The sequence below is a fragment of the Manis javanica genome, chromosome 14 (assembly GCF_040802235.1).
Source record: "Manis javanica isolate MJ-LG chromosome 14, MJ_LKY, whole genome shotgun sequence".
Classification (NCBI taxonomy): domain Eukaryota; kingdom Metazoa; phylum Chordata; class Mammalia; order Pholidota; family Manidae; genus Manis; species Manis javanica.
The window spans coordinates 56864011-56884692 of NC_133169.1; the positions used below are offsets into that span (position 1 = coordinate 56864011).

The window sequence follows — 20682 nt, forward strand, 5'->3', positions numbered from 1 at the left end:
CTGGGGTCTTCATCTGTCGGTTTGAAGACCCGAGCACGTCAATTTGGCAGGGAGGAGGTGCTCTGACACCGGTTTCCATCAGAGGAAAAAAAAGGCTTGGACAACAGCGCCGATTACGTAACCACAGCGGCCGGGCCTCCAGACCCTTCTCCGACGCCGCTCCGCCCGGCGGGTATAAGGTTACAACGCCGAGGTCGTCCCGGCCTCCGCGAGTTCTTACGGGTGGCTGCCGGGGACGTTTACATTTGAATTTCCCTGAACTGCCGGGCGTGGGCGGCGGCGCGGGCCCGCCCCGGAAACTTCCGGGCTCCTTCCCGCCAGCCGCAGGCCCGGCCCCTGCAGGGGTTCCCGCGAGGCGGTTGGACAGCCCGGCCCACGCCGGGCCCAGTGTGGCAGGGCGGGCGAGCAGCCCGACACGCCCCTCCCGGACGCCCTCAGCGCTTCCCCAGCCACGCCCAGCCCCGCGCGCCCGGCCGACGGTTGCTCCGGGGTTGGCTTTGAATTCACAGGCCCCGCCCCCGGGCCGCTCGGGGGCACCGACTACTCCCCATTGGCTGGTGATGGTCATTTGGGGGGGGGCAGAGCGCGCTAGCCATGTTGGGGACCGTTTTCCGTGGTCTGAGCCACCTCCCCCTCCTCCTCCTCCCCCTGGGCCCCTCTCCCCGGCCCTCCGCGCAGCGCCGCGCCGCCTGAGAGGAAACAAAGTGCTGCGGGCGGGAGACTCGGTGGCGGTGGCGGCGGCGTGCGCGGACTCTGCTCAGCCTTCCCGGTGACCCTCTCCGCGGTCTTCCCGAGTGTGTGCGTGTTTCCTTACAAAGGGCATTTTACGACTGATCGGTTCATATTCCTCCCCTTTTGCCCTTTGTGCTGTATTCTCTCTCCCGCCATCGCAGGTGCTGCTTCCTCCCCACGCCGGCCTCTCCGCGTGCGCTGGTCCCCGGTGTGCCTTCGGTCCTGGCTTCGCCCCTGCAGCGCCCCCTGCTCATTCTCCCCCGCCGATCGCCCCGCCGCCCGCCATGGCGACCGCGACCCCCGTGCCGCCGCATGCGGGCAGCCACGCCAGCGGCCCTGCCACGCCGCTGAGCCCTACGCGGCTGTCGCGGCTGCAGGAGAAGGAGGAGCTGCGCGAGCTCAATGACCGGCTGGCCGTGTACATCGACAAGGTGCGCAGCCTGGAGACGGAGAACAGCGCGCTGCAGCTACAGGTGACGGAGCGGGAGGAGGTGCGCGGCCGCGAGCTCACCGGCCTCAAGGCGCTGTACGAGACCGAGCTGGCCGACGCGCGCCGCGCCCTGGACGACACGGCCCGCGAGCGCGCCAAGCTGCAGATCGACCTGGGCAAGATCAAAGCCGAGCACGACCAGCTGCTCCTCAAGTGAGTGCTCGCCAGGCGGCCTCGTGAGCTCTCCCGAGGGGCTGGGGCTGCAGCCCGAGCGGGAGGACGGGGTCAGTGCCCACGCCCTTCGGAAGGGACAGGGTGTCCGTCTCCGGGAAAGCGAAGGGATCGAGTGTTTCTTAGTGGGGGGGAGGGGGCGCGGAGTGGGCTCGAGTTGCCGCGATGGCAGGACCGGCTACACCTTTCACGATCCGGGATACCTAGCAGGACCGGGCGAGGTGCGCCCTGTGGCCGCGGAATAGGAACACGCCCGGCTTCGGACCCGAGATCCAGAAGTGTTCTCCGGCGCTGAAGCTCCGCGGGTCGCCGGGGTAGGGAGCTGGCGTCTGGGCGTGTGCTCGAACGCGCGCCCCGGTTTCCGGCCAGGCCCAACACAAAGCGTTTGGTGGCTTTGCGGTGTAGGGACGGCGGGTCCGGGAGGAGCAGCTGCCCGCCTGGAGAATGAATGAACTCTGCGCGGGTGGAGGGCGGAAGGGGTGGGACCTGCCTCCTGCGTCCGGGTCTACCCGGGGGTGGGTTCCACTGTGGCGCGCTTAGTATCGGCCGTGTGACATTTTGAAATCTGCCTCGGGTTAGGAGGGAGGGGCGGGGTCTGAACTGAACGCCACTGTCGGCTTAGGGCAAGTTGGGTTTTAAAGCTCGTTAGCTCTCTCTGGGGAACGGCGTGCTTTCTTTTATCGGAGACTGGAGCAGGCCCTTGGATGCTTCTGTGCACCAGACTCCGGCAGCTGGGATTCTGAATGTCATGGCCGCCGTCCTCCGATGCGTGGACCGCCTACCCCTAGCAGCAGTTCCCTTCCCAGCTTTTATGCCTTCATAATAAAGTCAGTTGGTCTTTCGGGCAATGGAGAGACCATGTTCAGTTCGCGCGTCTCTCATTGTGTAGACTGGCCAGGGCAGGTGAAAGGGTGTTGTGTAAATGTGAAGTGTTTCGGAGAGGGACAACTAGTAATTACTCCACCTACGGGGGTGGGGGGTGGGGTCTGAATTTTCAGTCCGGGCCCTGGGATAAACTTGCTAGCTTTTGCTTATCCTGCCTTGACTTTCTGATGAGCAAAATGGTGTAATTTCATTAGTAGGCAGCTCATGTTGTTGATGTCACGCTTTAGAAATTTGCTAAATTTGTGTCCAGAATTCATTGTCTCCAACCCTCATTGCCAATTGAAATTTTTGAAGATGCCTGATTCTGACTTTTGACTGTTTGCCCATGAATGCCTATCTGCATCCATGGGAATGTTCTTGTCTGAGTCCCTGTAATTTTGTATGTGTGAATCTCTACTTTGCTCCTTAGTAAATACTTGAAAATGGTTCATAAAAAGTCTGAGCACTTGGTAAAATAAAATAGTTTAGACTGGCTTATAGTGAAAGGCAATAACAGTCTAGTGCCTCTTCCCAGGAGGCAATTATGTTTAGCCCTCTATTTTTATTTCTTTAAGTATTTAGTTCCATAACTCAAAATAATGAGCTTAATGTTTCTGTATCTTGGATTTACCAACATTTGGAGTCTCACAACTCCCATCTTCCTCCATAGATTGTGTTATTGAATTTCTTAAATCTTAGATGCATTTGCTTGTATAACTCGTCATTATGTGTACCACCTAGAAGGTAAAAATATCAGGGCCATGGATTGATCCTGTTGGACCCATCCTAGTTTCAGAGATGTTAAAATATGACACATTAAATATTTGTTATGTGCCAGTCACTGATCCATGTGCAGAGGAAACAGGTTTGAAAGAAAAATTATTACTGCCCTTAACGTTACTAAGTGCAGTAGGGGAGACACCCAGCAAGCAAATAAAAATTGTATTTTATTTAATCTGAAGCATTTTGATGCTGCTGTTTTATAATCTTTCCAGAGAATAATAGCTAAGGTTTTTCACACAGTAGCAATACTGTTACCTGGCTGACTCTAGCTGTAAAATGCTCTGTATGTGGCCAGGGGGAACTGAAGGAAGATGGTCAAGAGATACCCAATTCTGGTTACAAGATAAGTATTAGGGATATAATTTTCTTTTGGTAATTAGGTCTGTCCATACATTGCTATTGTCAGGATTAGATGTATTTTCTTCTGTAACATGTCATAATTGCTCAAAACATGCCACAATTTACTTTCATATTTCAACCCTGATTTCCCTTACATATTTTGTTCCCATATAGCCTTTCATTTTTGTGGTTGACTAAAGAAAAATTTGCCTTCAGCATATCTTCAAACTTTTTGACGATATCTAATTGTAAAATATCTATTACATGAGTGTACTTTCAAGTTCGTTGGAGAATAACCCTAAGTAGCTTGGGATGGCAGGAGTTAAATATTTTGTGTCCTCTGTCCGAAATCATTTTGTTTGCCTCATGCTTGATTGATAGTTGGGCTAGGTATAGAATACTGGTTCAACATTTTCCCACAGAACTTAGAAAGTATCATATTGCTCTATTGTCTTCCAGCATCCAGTGTTGTAATGTCTGTCTAATGCCAGTGACAGTAATATTTTATTTTGGTAAACACTTTATTTTTCCTCTCTGGAAGCTTTTGGGGTTTTCGTCTGTCCTGGGTTTTGTAAACTGTATGCTAATAGGTCTCAATATGGATATTCTGTTCCACATCCTAGCTGTTACAAGTGTGTTCTTTCCGCTTAAAGGCTTGATCTTTATTTAACTCTGGGAAACTTACTTTATTCCAGAATTTTTCTGTGCTGTTTTCTTTGTTCTCTGTAGTTGGAATCTTTTGTTTTTTGTTATCTTCTACTTTTTTTCCTATTCTGGGAAATTACTTTGAATCTTATCCAGCTCAATGGTGACATTTTAACAATCATATTTTTAATTCCAAGAAGTCTTTTTGTACCGGTATTTCTCTTTAATCTGTCTGTTTTAAAGATGCATTTCTTTAATCTGTCTTTAATCTGCCCTAAATAATATTTAGGGCTGTCTTTTAAAAAATTATTTTCTGTTAATTGGATTATCTCTTTTTCCTTCTAGTGACTTTTTTGTTTGGCTTGTTTTTTTTTTTTTGCTAATGATTTTTGTCACATACTTGATAATTAGTTGTTTACATTTATAAATGAAGGACTAGGTAATGGTTGAGTATTATTGCTTCTGTTCAGGTAGTTCCACCAATTTTTTAAATGGAAGAACAAACTAGGACTTCTTTCTATATGAATAGGATGTGCTATTGACCAGCCTGTTGGAAAAAAATATTGAGTAAAGCTACCTTTTTCACAGATTTAAGTAATTTATCAGACATGAGTAAGGGGTGTGGGTGAGGGCCATGTACAAAGCTGTTCCGTGACTTAATCCCCACTTTCTCAGTCTGCATCACTTTCCCCTGCAATCACTGTGTGCATGTTCTGTGATAAGTTCATCATCTAGAAGTTTGTTGAAATGTCGGCTAATGATCCTTTTCCTATTCACTTTGTTACAATGGGTTTGCATATACTTTATTGCCTTTACTTTATTGTCTGCATATAGCAATCTGGAAATCATTTAATTTTGAGCAATAAATGAAGTTTATTTTCTAAGAGAAAAGGAAGAAATATTTTATTGTCTGGGTTCATTTAGCTCATATGTCTAAAAATAATTTTCTGTGTTTAACTTTATTTGGAGTCAGAGTCTTTGTAATGAGTGTCTTTAGGTGGATTTATATAAGAAAAAAGTCTTTAGAGAATTATAGATAACAAAATTACTTAGTCCCTTTTTGGTTCCTCAGTATACAATATAGTTCAAAGACAGGAGAATTCGTGGGTATGCTTCCTGATGGAGAGAATTTGACAACAGTTTCCATGCAGCTGTTCTGTCATCTAAAAATAGATTTTAGATCATAAGCTACAACCACTTTGGGTACATATACACAACGGAATACTATTTAGTCGTAAGAAGGAAACAGATCCTACCATTTGCAACAACATGGATGGAGCTAGAGGGTATTATGCTCAGTGAAATAAGTTAGGCAGACAAAGACAAATACCAATGATTTCCCTCATTTGTGGAGTACAACAATGATGCAAAACTGAAGGAAAAACAGCAGAAGACGCACAGACTCTAAGAAGGGACTAGCAGTTCCAAAGGGGAGGGGTGGGGGAGAGAAAAGGGGATTGAAGGGTATTATGATTCATATACATGGTGTGGGGGAGGTCATGGGGAAGACAGTGTAGCACAGAGAAGACAAGTAGTGACTGGCATCTTAACTACACTGATGGACAGTGAGTGTGATGGGGTATGGGGGGACTTGATAATATGGGTGAATGTAGTAACCACATTGTTTTTCTTGTGAAACCTTCATTAGAGTGTATATCAGTGATTCCTTAATTAAAAAAAAGATATAACCACTCTGCTTCAGTCTGAGTTTAACTATACTTCATTGGAAGCCTTTTTGGGGAACAGTTTCTGAGAATGATGATGAATACCATCAGTCAACCCAAATCAAAAAAGCAAAATAAAATGGGATTATTTCAGAATTTCAGTATTTACTAATTATGGAGGAAAACTAGATAAAAGAGAAAATTAAGTATGCTGATCAAATATTTGGTAACTAATGTTATGGATGCATACATTTTTTTTTTCCCTTCAGTGATATAGGTCCCCAGTCTTGTATGTAAAACCCTTTTGGTGATGTGTTTTGGAAATAAAGCAGTTCCAGTTTTAAGAAGGCATTATGATGCATATAATGTATATGAATCCCCAGTAGGGTCTGGGATAGCACTCCCTAAAACATACTTATGCAGTGAAAGATATTAATAGTTACAGTAAGTGGAGAAAGACAACTAAAAATGGCTTCACATCCATTCAGGTCAGGTTTTGTCATCCAATGAGTTAATGAAAATGTTAGGTTTTAGAACTCTGGAAGTACAGATAAGAGTGTGTGGATTTGTGTTTTTAAATTGACTGCTTATTGAGTTCACTTACCAGACTCTAGAAGTTGTCTTTAATTCCTCATTTGGTTTGTGGTAGTTATTTAAGCTTGAAAAGCAGCAAAATTCACTCTAAAGTACATTTCTCTCTTGGAGAATGATGAGTTAGGAAAACTGTAATGGGGGCTCACTGGTATGTAATTAATATAATGAGTATGTTAGGATCATTTGAGAGGCTGAGCAAGCCAATTTACTGTGCCTTCTTTGAAAAAAAGTTTTTTTAAAGGATGTCCCCAGAAACATGGTTTAATGTCTTAGAGTTAGGCCCCAAACTCAAGATTAATCTTTGAGATACTATACAAAGATTCTATTATTTAAAGCAGAATTTCATACTTTTTCAAAACAAATGGTGCTTCTTTTAAAATATGATTTTATGAAAATAAAATGTTTTTTTCCCCAAACACAATAGGTATAGGATTGATTGAGTTTCTTCATGGTACTTAAGCACCTGAAGATTTGTAGACTTGTACCTCTGTCCCCAAGCATCATTGCTTTGAGGGGATGGGTTTGAGGTTGAGAGATCAAGCCTATGTAGTATATTGGGGAAACATTCCTCTGATTTTGCTTCATCAGTAGATTGGCAAGTAAACTTACAACGGGAAATGTGGATTTGCGTGTTTTCATTTAAAAATGGGCACAGATGTTGATTCGCTCCTAACAAAGACAACTGGGACACTGTCAATCACAGCCGGAGATGGGGTAGTGTCAAGTGAGGGTACTACAGGAAGTTGCAACATCCTACTTTTTTGACTTGGGGCAGGTTAATCCTTTGCTCCTTAGTTTCCTCATCTGTATGATTGGGATAAGGAGTAAGTAGTAGTTTTCTGAATCTCAGGAACAATTAAGAAACAGACCTTTTTCTAGCCTGATTTACTTGTCTCATTATAATAGATGAATTTTTACCCAGTTTAGCAATTTGAAGAAATAGGAAGTGTACAGAAATGCAAGTATGATAGACTTTTTTCCTACTACTTCCTTAGTGGAGATCGGTGGGGAATTTTACTATATATTTGGACTTTATGTATTTACTATTGGCTTTTTCCATAGTTTGTTCACAGATGGATTGAAATTTAGGAAATGCGTATAGGTTAAACAAAATCTGCAGGGGTGTTTTAACTTCCATATTTTTTAGTTTTCATACCTAAAATAATAAATGGTAATCTGTTTAAGGAGTTTTCTTTGTAATAGGATAATTAATTGAAAAAACAAAAACCATCGTCCCATGTATTACTTGGCCATTTGTGTCCTAATTTTGCTGTGGTAGAAGCAAGTTGACAGTAACACCCTGGTTTTAATATGACAGCTGTAAAACTTTGTGTTAGATACCGCTTTAATTTTCAAGGGAAGAACTGGAATGATGAAACCCGTAGAATTGGTCTTAAGTCTAGGAAGCAGGTCCTAAGAAATTTAAATTGCCATGACACTTCCTTCCCATGCTTTCAAAGGATGTTTGGTAGAGCAGGATATCATCTGGAGTTGTTTATTTAACCTAGCGGATTGGACTAGGTAATCTTCTGGTGTGCCCAGATCCAAGGAAGTAAACACGGAATGAAAGATAAGGCACTTAAAATATGTCGCTGAGTCTTTTTTCCTCACACAGTGTATATTCTTTCATTTGTCCAGATGTTGTCACTTCTGGTATGCCTTGAGTTAGAGATTTTCAGAGTTTTATATCATCAGTGTAGATGTATTTCATGTACAGAGAGTGACAGTGAACCCCAGGTGTCAGTTAGGTGATGGGACCCTGTCTAACTGAAGTTCCCAGTTTTTTTCAGGGATCCAAGGACGTTTCCTCATCAGAATTTTTTTTAACTTTTTCCCCTTCTACGTCTGTGATAAGGGTATTGTGTTTTGGCTGCTACATTTGGAGTATTTTTTTAAAATTAACATTTTTGATACACAAAAATTAGTTTGGAAAAATACAAAATATAGATGAACACCAAGAAGAAAAAAATCACCTAGTTTCATAAATAAGAGCTCTGAATATTTTCTGTTCATATCCATATTATAGAAAAAATAGGTCCATGATAAATATTGATATGTAACCTTTTTTTCCTGAAACATTATTTTGTGAGCATCTTTACATGTCACTAAATGTACTGTACCATCATTTAACACATTTTGAAGATGGGTCAGTAACCTTTATTGGCCACTTAGTTTGCTGTGACCAAGAATGTGGGCTTTAGTGATTGTACCTGTTCTATTTCTCAGATGCCACAGAGGATCATGGTTATTATCTTCTTTTGCTGACAATACCAGATTTCTTCCCCACCTCTGTTAACTTGATGGTTAAATGTTAACCACTGGATAAAGTAATTACAATTTTGCCAATTTATTGATGCCACCAGCAGCAGATGAGTGTCTATTTCCTGTTTGAATTTAATTTTAATTTTTGGAGGTTCATTCTAGTTCTTGAACATTTTTGTTGTTATGCTCATGTTGCTAACATAAGGGGAGTAAAAACATCAAAATGTGGGTCATAAGCTTAGGTTTCTGCTGATATTTTTGGAGCATATTAAATGTCCTTAGCTGATCTCTTTATTTGGCCCTTTTTTAATTCTAATTTTTTGTCTTCACTGCATTTGGATTTATTTTATTTTGTAGTTTTTGTAGTTGAAATTACTTATCCTCATTAAGTGGGATAAAGAAAACACAAAGTATTACAAACAGCAATTAAATGTAAAGGAATGATGATACCATGTATTCTTGACTTGATTTTCCAACCTAAGTATTTCTTTTAATCATGGAATAGCATGATTAGTACTTTTTTATATTGAGATACATACAATATAATTGCACAGATCTTAGTGTACAGCCAGATGAGTTTTGATATCGGCACGTAACCACCACCCAGATGAAGATGTCAAACATTCTCACTGATTCTTTCCCCCTACACCTACTGTACCCATCCCTGTACCCACCTCCCCGTGGATTTGCATTTATTGATGATAGATAGAATTGCAGCACTTTTTCCTCTCTAAGAGGTCTTAGAGCATATGATCTAACCAACTTATTGTTTAGATACAGAAATTGAGACCTAGAGAGATTAAGATACTTGTGTAAGATGCAGGACAGAAAGAGCTAACATTTATTTTGTGCTGCTGTTTGCCTGGCACTATCTAGAGAACTTATAGATGCTGTCTTTTTTGTTCGTTTTGTTTTTTCTGTTTTCTTTGTGGGGTTATATATCCTTTTTTATTTTTTATTAAGGTATCATTGAATCACAATCTTATGAAGGATTCACACGAGCAACATTGTGGTTACTACATTCACTCACATTATCAAGTCCCTCCCAACCCACTGCGGTAACTGTACAGACACTGTCTTTTAAGCCTTGTAGTAACGCTGTTTGTTGAGTGAGGAAGCGAGCTCAGAGAGGTTAAGTATTTTGCTCAGATAATTTAGCAAATACACGACAGGCCCAGAATAGATCCACACTTTGTTTCTAGCATTGCCAGAGGGGTTTTATGTGTATCACTTCATTTAATCTTTATATCATTGCTGTTCTGAAGTCATTATTCCCGTTTACCTGACTGAAGCAGGCTCACAGAGCACTGCATCTCTCCTTGGGACTTAAGTTTTACAAAGGACAGAAGTCTAACATGGGACAACAGAAGAAGGTGCTACTTTTGGAACTGCAGTAGATGTGTGCTTCACAGTGATAGTTCAGCTCCTGGGAAGGAGTTTTGGATTTGTCAGGATGGTGCAGTGATGAAGCAACTGTGTGAAATACCAACTGTGGGCTTCACCTACTAACAAAGAAAGGATGAAGATGAATTACTGAGAGACCTCTTCAAACTTAAAAAGTGGTTTTCTTACTTCACGCCTTAATAATAATTTTTAAAGTAATTAAAATCTTTAAATAAGTCTTTGGTACTCCTGACAGAAATGTTTTCATTTTTTATTCAGCACACATTTGTGGAACAAGTACTATGTGCCAGGCCTTGAACCAGATGCTGGGAATAGAGATATGGGAGGCTCAGTCCCTGTTACCAAGTTGCTTACAGTTTAATGGGGAAGACAGAAAACAAACATTACATCAGTATTGTGATACTTTATATATAAACACATTCCATGGTACAGTGCAGTGAGTGCTATGAGAGCAGTATCCACATGGTGCTTTGGAGAAAAAGAGTACCTAAGGCAGGCCAGAGGTTTTGCGAAGTTTTCAAAGACTTCCCAGGGGACTTGGGGATGCAGTGAGATCTGATTGGGAGGTAAGTAGGTGTTAGCTTCTGCAGAGATAATGGTGTTGTCCTGAATGGCAAAGTGGAGAGGGTGTTGCGTGAATGGCAAATTGTTCACCTAACAAGAGCTGTGTGTGTGTGTGTGTGTGTGTGTGTGTGTGCGCGTGGTGAGGGGAGGGTTAGGTTTTTAGGTAATGAGGAGTCTCAAGAATGACATGATCAGTCTGGCTATTCTCTTACTCCTTGGAGGAAAAAAGGAGTAGAGATAAGAACACTCATAAGGAAATGGTGAGCAGTGAGGTGGCCCCTGAACTGAGGTCTAGGCAGCGGGAAAGGACAGAAGGTGGGAGATTAGGGAAATAGAGTCAGGATGACTCTGCTTCCGAGCCTGGGTGACTGGGAAGTGAGCATAAAAGCTTAAAAGAGCTTAAAAGAGATTGAGGGGGGAAGGAACTGGTTTGGACGAACCTGCTCAGAGTTAGTCACAAGTGAGTGGTATTTGTTGGACTTTCAGAAGTCAGCTGGCAATTTGGAGAACGCTGAAATTCTGATGAGACTGATTGGAGGTACAGTTTCAGGAGTTTGTGTGATCATGGGTGATATTTGGGGATAGAGAGAGAAAAAAGAGTGGCGAAGTCAGAGAAATGGAAAACATCTACATATCAGGACTAGATAGAAAAAGGAAAACCCACAATGGAGATGGTCAGTAATAGCCAGAGAGGTCCAGCAAGAACGGAGTCATGGAACAAGGAGATACCGGAAGGAATGCTACACACTTTTGGTGTGATAAGGCCTAAAAAGTGCCTTTGGTGCCTGGGAGATTATTGTTCACTGTGAGGAGTGCCTAGTGCCAGTCAAGGGCAGTGGGGTCAAAACCACTGATCATTATCAAGGAAGGAATAGGAAGAAAGAGATGGCTTTAGCTTAGTTGTACAAGAATGTTGGCTGTGAAAAGTAGGAGACATTCTTAAAGGTCTATTTAAAATAGACGCTTTCTTGTTACATGACAAAACATTGGGTAGGGAGCCAGACTGTGCTTCTAAGATCGTGCACTAAAAAAATGCTCACTTCACCCCTTAACTTCAGTAGCCTCTAGGATAAAGACAAATCCTTAGTAGTACCGAATAGGATGACCATCTAATTTAGCATCCAAACAGGGATATTTTTGAGTGTGAAAAGAGGGAGCTTTATTAATAATTATGCTGGGACAGCTGGCATAAATGGAAGCTGGCATAAACTGGGACATAGTGGACATCCTCCCTGACAGTTCTCCCTGCATGAGCTCTGGCTCCTGTCTGTCTCTCCAGCTGTCTCTCACACCACACTTGGTCTAGCCCCCTCTTCTCTAACGGTGAAGTCATTTTATTCAGTCCCTTTTACATGCTCCCTCTTAGTATGGCAGGATCTTTGCATATGTGGTTTCCTTTGTCTGGACTTGGCTCATTGGGTTAACTCTTCCCTCACCCTTCAGATTCCCACAGTGTTCATTGCTTGGGGAACTCTTCCCTCTCGGTTTTGTAATACGAGCCTGGGGGGAAATCCCTAGCCTATGAGTGTGCAGCAGCATGTACGTGTGCGCACGTAATTTAATGACTCAAGAAGAGTTCTCCAAGGCTTCTCATGACAAAGATTACCTTCAACTATTTTCACTGCTCTTTGGTATTTATCTGTATACGTAATTGCCATTTCGCCTTTGTGCTGTGAAAGATAAAGAATTGAGTTTTTCTTTGTATTTTCCATAGCACATATTGTCCCTTTCCCAATAGTCATACATTGTATTTTAGTTTATATCAGTTTAGATAAGTTTTTGGTATTTAAAATATTAATTCAGTGTGTTTTGCTACAAATGCTTCTATAAGATCAATTAGCTCATATTATAATTGGAGGTTGCGTTGATTTACATACGACGACTCCTGGTGAAGGGAAGCCAAAATACCAAGAGTAGAGTTCAGAGGGAAAGCCCTCAGCTCCACTTTCAACTCTGTTTCAAGAAAATTAAAAGTTCCTGTCGGCATGTTTCCCTCCCCAGAGAGGCAGCAGGTGTTCTGTTCAAAGCTTTACTTTACCTCTGTTGTATCAATTCCTGTAAGCCAGAACGGCCCCTCTGGCCTCGTGCGTGTTCAAGCGCTCTTGAGGCAGAGCTAGTCACGTGAAGAGGACTGCCTGAGTGGTCCAGGTCATCTCCCGAGGTATTCATTATTTACATTATTGCTGGTGCTCTGATTCCAAAGCTGAGTAGGTTTGAGTGGTTTGTTCCAACCTTATTTTTCCCATCTGCTGTTATTTTTAATGTATGCAGAATACAAGACTTTTCAGGAATACATCTATTGTATCAAATACTATGGTATATGAACATAGACCAGCAGAACTCAGTGGTGCATGATGATTCATTTTCTTCCCTTTACCACCTTTTGATTGCCTATGAAAATAATGTTTTTTCCCACTTAGTTTTGTCTAATTTTATAGAAAGACTTGATGCCAGTTGTTAAAACATTAAGTCATTTGGAGTCAGGAGGTTTTCTGTTTTATCCTATTAAGGAATATGGTTTGGAGCCTTACACTCTTCTTTACTTGAATTGCATAAGCAATGATAGTTTGATACAGGATTTTAGTTGTAAAAAAGTATTTCCTCAGGATTTGAAGTTGTGTTCTGTAGTTTCCTACCTTCAGTTGTTACTAAGAAGCACTAACACATGAAAAATTAAAATGCTTGTAGGATCTTTTGGCCCAGTTCTGAAGTTCGACAAGGATGTTCCTTGTGGGTCTCTCTCCATCTGGTGGGAATTTTTCAGTCTGGAAATTTGTGTTCTCCAGTTCTTGGAGACTTTCTTATATTGTTTTCTTGATGATTTTTTCCCTCTTTTATTAATTTCTGAGAATCCTATTATTGACATGTTGGGACTCTTAAATCGATTCTTCAGTTTTCTCTTCTGTAGTAGATGTTCTTGATTTTACCTTCTGATTTTTGCCGTCATTTAAAATTTCTAATAGCTTCTTTTTAGTTTTATTTTCCTGGAGTTTCTTTATAGCATCCTGAGCTTGTTTAAATTTTATGGGTTCAATAGCTTCTCATCTTTTCAGAAGTCTTTATTTTCCTTCATAGTTCTTGTTTGTTATAAATTAATTTCTTTTTCTATTTTGTCTAGGTCTTTGTATCTGTCAGTGCAGGAAATCAAACTTTTAGATATTTTGAGCAGAAAAGAAAACTATGGGAAGTAGATGCTTAGAAATAAATTATTAGACGGGCTAGAGGAGCAGGAACAATGCCTTAGAACATTGTAGAACTGATATTTGGGAGTTTTTATGTCTGAGGCCACCACTGAAACCACTGAATTAAAAAAAAAAAAAACATTGTATAGCTACAAATCATGACCAGGAAGCTGCCACTTCTGCTGTTGAATGAACAGCTGCCTTGTGACACCAAGCAAACCAGAGAATGAATACTGGAACACTATTTCCTAAATACTTGACAGACCAGACAGAATTCACAGACCAATATCCCTTATGAATATAGGTGCAAAAATTCCCAACAAAATACTAGCAAACCAAACCTACCAACATGTGCAGAATACACCACCACCAACTGGGGTTTGTCCTGGAAATGCAGAAGTGGTTCAGTCTATAAAGTCAACAATGTAATATACCATTATTAATAGAATAAAGGACAAAAACCATATATGATAATTTCAGTAGATGCAGAACAAACATTTGACACAGTATACCACTCTTTGTTGATAAAAACATTCAAACATGGGATAAGAGGGAACTTCTAAACCTGATAAAGGGTATCTATGGAAAACCTATGGCTAACATCATAATTTATCATAAAGACTGCTTTTTCCCTAAGTAGAGGAGCAAAACAAGGATGCCCACTCCATTCAGCATTGTGCTGGAGGTTCTAGCCAGGGCAGTTAGGTAGGAAAGAGAAATAACGGGCATTCAGAATGGAAGAGAAACTATTTGCAGATGACATGATTTCTTAGGAAGTCTAAGGACTATAGAAAAATGAAAAACTCATTTGAGAGCTAATTAACAAGTTTAGCAAGGATACAAGAGCAATATACAAAACTCATTTGTATTTCTATATGCTAGCAATAAATCTACAAATGAAATGAAGAAAACTTCATTTGCTGTAGCATCAAAGAGAATGAACTACTTAGCAATAAATTAAACAGAAGCATGAGACTTGTGTAATGATATCTACAAAACATTGTTGAAAGAAATTAAGACCTAAATAAGTGGAAAGATACCCCAAGTTCATGAATTGGAAGACTTAGTGTTGTTAACTGACAATTCTTCCAAATCGACCTACAGATTCAGTACAATCTCTATCAAAATCGTAGCTGCCCTTCTTGCAGAAATTGACAAGCTGAGCATAAAATTAATATGGAAATGCCTTGTACTCAGAATAGCCCAAACAATCTTGACAGTGAACAAAATCGGAGGGTTTACTTCCTGATTTCAAAGCTTTAATATAAGCTGCAGTAATGTGTGTGGTATTGAGCTAAGGACAGAAACACTTAAGATTGGCAACCTTGCTTGTCAGCAGAAAAATTTCTGGCAGAGGTCCAGGGAGGTGGCTCCATGGTGCTTCCTTCTTTTATATGCTTGTGGATGCCTTAGAGGTACTGAATTTGTATATAGAATCCTAGCTGCAGTTGAATCTGGGAAATGGAGTTTCTAGCTTTGTAGTTTAGGAAAGCACCAAAAGGGTGGAGGGAACATTGGGTGAGTTAATCCACAGTGAGAGTTTTTCCCAGATGTCTGATGACTAGTGTCCCCTTATATTCAGAAGAGGGGCTCTAAAAATCTGATGAGAAGCTCTTTGCATGAGTGGGGCTTGTTGACCAAACTTCATTGTGGGTAAAATGGCAGGATCATTTCATAGGGAACACCAAATGTCAGTATCTTTGTCTTCTCTCTTGGGCTTTGCCTGCTCAGTAAACTGTAAGCTGAGGGAAGTTGAGAGGGGATATCATCATCTACAAAAAGTCCACTGAATTCCCTTACTTGTTCCGTACGGCACTGCTTCCTTCAGATGTGCCAGGGTACTGTCAGGTCTAAGATTCTGCTTTCCTGTCCTTGGAGATTAAACCTTTCATTTTTTGCCTTGGTTGATGAAGGTCCATGTGCCCAGGGGCATGGAGTTAGGGTAGGCTCTGCTTTATTTCTTAAATAGATGTTCGCACAGTCCTACTTCAGAGTACCAGGGTGTTTCTTGCTGTCAACAGTATCTGCAGTATAAATTAGGTTACTTGTTAGATAAATACCAAATGATTTCACTTATCTGTGTAGTACAACAACAGAGCAAAAACTGAAGGAACAGAACAGCAGCACTCTCACAGAACCCAAGAATGGACTAACAGTTACCAAACGGAAAGGGACTGGGGAAGGTGAGTGGGAACGGAGGGATAAGGGGATTAAGGGGCATTTATGATTAGCACACATAATGGGGCTGGGGCACGGGGAAGGCAGTATAGCACAGAGAAGACAAGTAGTGACTCTATAGCATCTTACTGTGCTGATGGACAGTGACTGCAATGGGGTGTGTGGTGGGAGACTTGATAATGGGGGGAATCTAGTAACCACAATATTGCTCATGTGATTGTATATTAATGATACCATAATAAAATAAATAAATTAGGGTATTTGTCAGATAGCCCTGTGTCTGGCTTAGGACTCACCACTCTTAGGTTGGCTAAGCTCATTTTCACTCATCCATCTGCTTTCAGCTTCCAAATTTTTGTGATTTCCTCTTCAATTTTTTTCACTACAAATTTGTGCCATTTTTTAGTTGGATTTCCAGAAGGGGTAATCGTGGAGTTGTGTTTAATGTACCATTTTTACCAAGAAGTTACATCATTTACTCTGGTAGCACTATATACTTTATTTTTTTTAGAATTTGTCAAGAAAGTTGCTGACAAGTTTGATTTTTTTTGTTCTTTAAGAAAATTTTGTATGACTGATTTGATTCCTTTATTAGAGTGGGATCTCTTTGTGGACAGGGGTAATGTATGATTTTGCTTTGTATTGTTACCACCACATTTTCCTTTCTAGCATTCTCTAGGCTTCTCCAATATAATTATTGACATAGTGATTACTATTTTTGTAGGAGGCTGTCTTCCTGTAAAATTGGTTTGCATAGAACTCATAGAGGAGCAGTGATGTAGATCATGATAATAATTGTATGTGGGTAAAATCTAGGTTTGAAAAGTAGTTTTCTGATGTGGAAAATGGCTGTTGGTTTTCATTATAGGCATAAAATCAACCTCTTTCTGATCACACTGTATAAAATGTCCATCCTTCCCTTCCCTAACTCCTTATTCTGATTTGTTTTTCTTTGAAGCACTGATTACCCCTGTGATACATGTATCTGTACTGTGTGCCTGTAACCACTAGAACATACCTTCCAGAAGAGCAGGGACTTAGTATGTTTTGTTCACCACTGGTTTCTAAACATCCAGATGAATGGCCTGGAACACATAATAAACCATGGTTGGTTGTTTTTTTTTTCTCAATAAGTTTTTTTATTAGGATTTAAGCTGTAGTGTCTACCCCTCACCCCTGTGCCTATTTATGTGGGAATTTATTTTGTTCAAGGAAATGGTTCTGTGGTCCAGTTTCAGTTTTACTTAGTATTTTTCCTTAATTTTAGTTTGATTTCAGATAGGGTTTGTCTGGTTCTAATTGGCTTGTTGCTAATTTATTGATTGCTCAGTTTATTGAATGAGTAGCAGAATTTCATTTCCACCAGAAATTATCCATTGGAGCTTTTGAGTTTCAACAAAAGCATCCTAGTCTTTTTTCTTTTTTTGATGTTCTATTGGGGTTTTCTTTTTTTTTTGTATCATTAATCTACAATTACATGAGGAACATTATGTTTACTCGGTTCCCCCCTTCACCAAATACCCACCACAACCCCCATTACAGTCACTTTCTATCAGCGTAGTAAGATGCTGTAGAACGACAACTTGTCTTCTCTGTGTTGCCCACCCCTCTCCGTGCCTCCCCCCACATTATACATGCTAATCGAAATGCCCCATTTCTTCCCCCCACCTTATCCCTCCCTTCCCACTCATCCTTCCCAGTCCCTTTCCCTTTGGTAACTGTTAGTCCATTCTTGGGTTCTGTGAGTCTGCTGCTGTTTTGTTCCTTAAGTTTTTTCTTTGTTTTTATACTCCACATATGAGTGAAATCATTTGGTACTTGTCTTTCTCTGCCTGGCTTATTTGACTGAGCATAATGTCCTCTAGCTCCATCCATGTTGTTACAAATGGTAGGATTTGTTTTCTTATTATGGCAGAATAATATTCCACTGTGTATATGTACCACATCTTCTTTATCCATTCATCTCCTGATGGACACTTAGGTTACTTCCATCTCTTGGCTACTGTAAACAGTGCTGCGATAAACATAGGAGTGCATCTGTCTTTTTCAAACTGGAGTGCTGCATTCTTAGGGTAAATTCCTAGAAGTAGGATTCTTGGGTCAAATGGTATGTCTATTTTCAGCTTTTTGAAGAACCTCCACACTGGTTTCCACAATGGTTGAACTAGTTTACATTTCCACCAGCAGTGTAGGAGGGTTCCCCTTTCTCCACAACCTGGCCAACACTTGTTGTTGTTTGTCTTTTGGATGGTGGCGATCCTTACTGGTGTGAGGTGATATCTCATTGTGGTTTTAATTTGCATTTCTCTGATGACTAGTGATGTGGAGCATCTTTTCATGTGTCTGTTGGCCATCCGAATTTCTTCTCTGGAGAACTGTCTGTTCAGCTCCTCTGTCCGTTTTTTAATTGGATTCCTTGCTTTTTGTTTGTTCAGGTACATGAGCTCTTTATATATTTTGAATGTCAACCCTTTATCAGATCTGTCATTTATGAATATATTCTCCCATACTGTAGAATGCCATTTTCTTCTGTTGATGGTGTCCTTTGCTGTACAGAAACTTTTCAGCTTGATATAGTCCCACTTGTTCATTTTTGCTTTTGATTCCCTTGCCCAGGGAGATATGTTCATTAAGAAGTTGCTCATGTTTATGTCCAAGAGATTTTTCCCTATGTTTTTTTCTAAGAGTTTTATGGTTTCATGACTTACATTCAGGTCTTTGATCCATGTCGAATTTACTTTTGTTTACGGGGTTAGACAGTGATCCAGTTTTATTCTCTTACATGTAGCTGTCCAGTTTTGCCACCACCAACTGTTGAAGAGGCTGTCATTTCCCCATTATATGTCCATGGCTCCGTTATTGTATATTAATTGACCATATATGTTTGGGTTAATGTCTGGAGTCTCTTGTTCTGTTCCATTGGTCTGTGGATCTGTTCTTGTGCCAGTACCAAATTGTCTTGATTACTGTGGCTTTGTAGTAGAGTTTGAAGTTGGGGAGCGAGATCCGCCCCCACAGTACTCTTCCTTCTCAAATTTCTTTGGCTATTCGGTTATTTATTTATTTATTTATTTATTTATTTATTTTATTTTTGAGAGGGCATCTCATATTTATTGATCAAATGGTTGTTAACAACAATAAAATTCTGTATAGGGGGGGTCAATGCTCAATGCACAATCATTAATCCATCTCAAGCCTAATTCTCGTCAGTCTCCAGTCTTCTGAAGCATGACGAACAAGTTCTTACATGGTGAACGAATTCTTACATAGTGAATAAATTCTTACATGCTGAACAGTACAAGGGCATTCATCACAGAAACTTTCAGTTTTGATCACACATTATGAACTATAAACAATCAGGTCAAATATGAATATTCATTTGATTTTTATACTTGATTTATATGTTGATCCCACATTTCTCCCTTTATTATTATTATTATTTTTATTTTTAATAAAATGCTGAAGTGGTAGGTAGATGCAAGATAAAGGTGGAAAACATAGTTTAGTGCTCTAAGAGGGCAAATGTAGATAGATGATCAGCTGTGTGCCTATGGACTAAGTATTAATCCAAGCTAGACAAGGGCACTAAACCATCCACAGATGCAGAAGATTTATCTCAAAACAGGGGGGGTGAGGTTCTGAGCCTCACCTCTGTTGATCCCCAAATTCTCACCTGATGGCCCCCCTGCGACTGTGCCTGTCTTAGGTTGTTCCTCCCTTGAGGAATCTTACCCATCTCTGGCTAACCAGTCATCTTCCGGGGCCATACAAGGAAATGTAAAGTTGGTAAGTGAGAGAAAAGCCATATTGTTTGAAAAGGTTAGCTTTTTACTTCTTTGCAGATTTATGCCCTGTGGCTTCTATGCCCAGCACTTGTCTCCAGGTATCTTTACCACTTGGAGGAATTATGATACTCGGTAAATTCGATATAAGGCACGAATTCTATTTAAGGGTTGTAATTAGGAAGGAAGAAGAAAAGCTATAGAGGTAGCATATGGAAGAAAACATGGGAGGATTGATTATTTCTTTCACATATCTTCTTGTAGAGTACCTTAAGTATGTATAGGTTTTAAACTACTAACTAATTTGCACAAACATATTAACATAATAGGAATACGGTGACATAAACAAAGCAAATCTATAATTACCATCCATCTCCAGTGAAGCCAAGAAAACCATTTAGGCACCCTAGGCATTTGTGAAAATTTATCTATGATATGATGGATATTGTCCAACTGTACTTGAACCATCAGACAAATTAAAGCAGCCCATTTCTGGGATCTGTTCACATCCCATATGTTCTTTTAACCATAGATAGTCTATAGTCATGAGATTTTGGAGTGCTACACCTTGCACCCCTCCCAACTCCTTGTTGAGTTCCAACAGTACAGATCCACTCAAATTCGTTGTTTCACTGTATGCACATGCCAGCCTAGACATCTCCCTCCTCATTCCTATGGCAAGTCCAGGAGACGGTGGGGTGGATGCAGCCACAACCTCAGCATCGTCCGGATCCCTGTGGAGGCTTTTTGATGATCATCCCCCGGCACAAGTCCTCCAGAGAGTGCTGATGCCGGAAGCTCCTCCTTATATCGTATCTTAGTTCATTTTCTGGGTATCCAAGCTAGGCCTTGATCTTCTGCATAGAAACAAACAGACCCTTTGCCCACACTTTGACATGCCCTCTATACCACTGTGCAGAACTCATTGGAGGTCAGCACACAATAACTGCTTTTTTTTTTTTTTATTAAGAGAAAGGAATATTATCAGAAAAGAATACCTCCATAGCTGATCATCTGACACCCTTTAA

The 20682-nt window shown here is 40.9% G+C and overlaps 1 protein-coding gene across 2 annotated transcripts in view; it reads left to right on the top strand.

Annotated features, from left to right (window-relative positions):
* Positions 1–550: 550 nt before the first annotated feature.
* Positions 551–20682, top strand: part of LOC108388244 (lamin-B1-like) — a 60619-nt gene continuing 40487 nt past the window's right edge. Inside the window, exons 1-2 of one of the 2 annotated variants that reach the window (XM_073221644.1) lie at positions 551–798; positions 894–1375. In XM_073221644.1, coding sequence (XP_073077745.1) covers positions 1017–1375 — 359 coding nt within the window. In that variant the 5' untranslated portion in view covers positions 551–798; positions 894–1016. Of the gene's footprint in view, positions 1376–20682 lie in introns of both variants that reach the window. The other variant, XM_073221643.1, reaches the window with a different exon arrangement.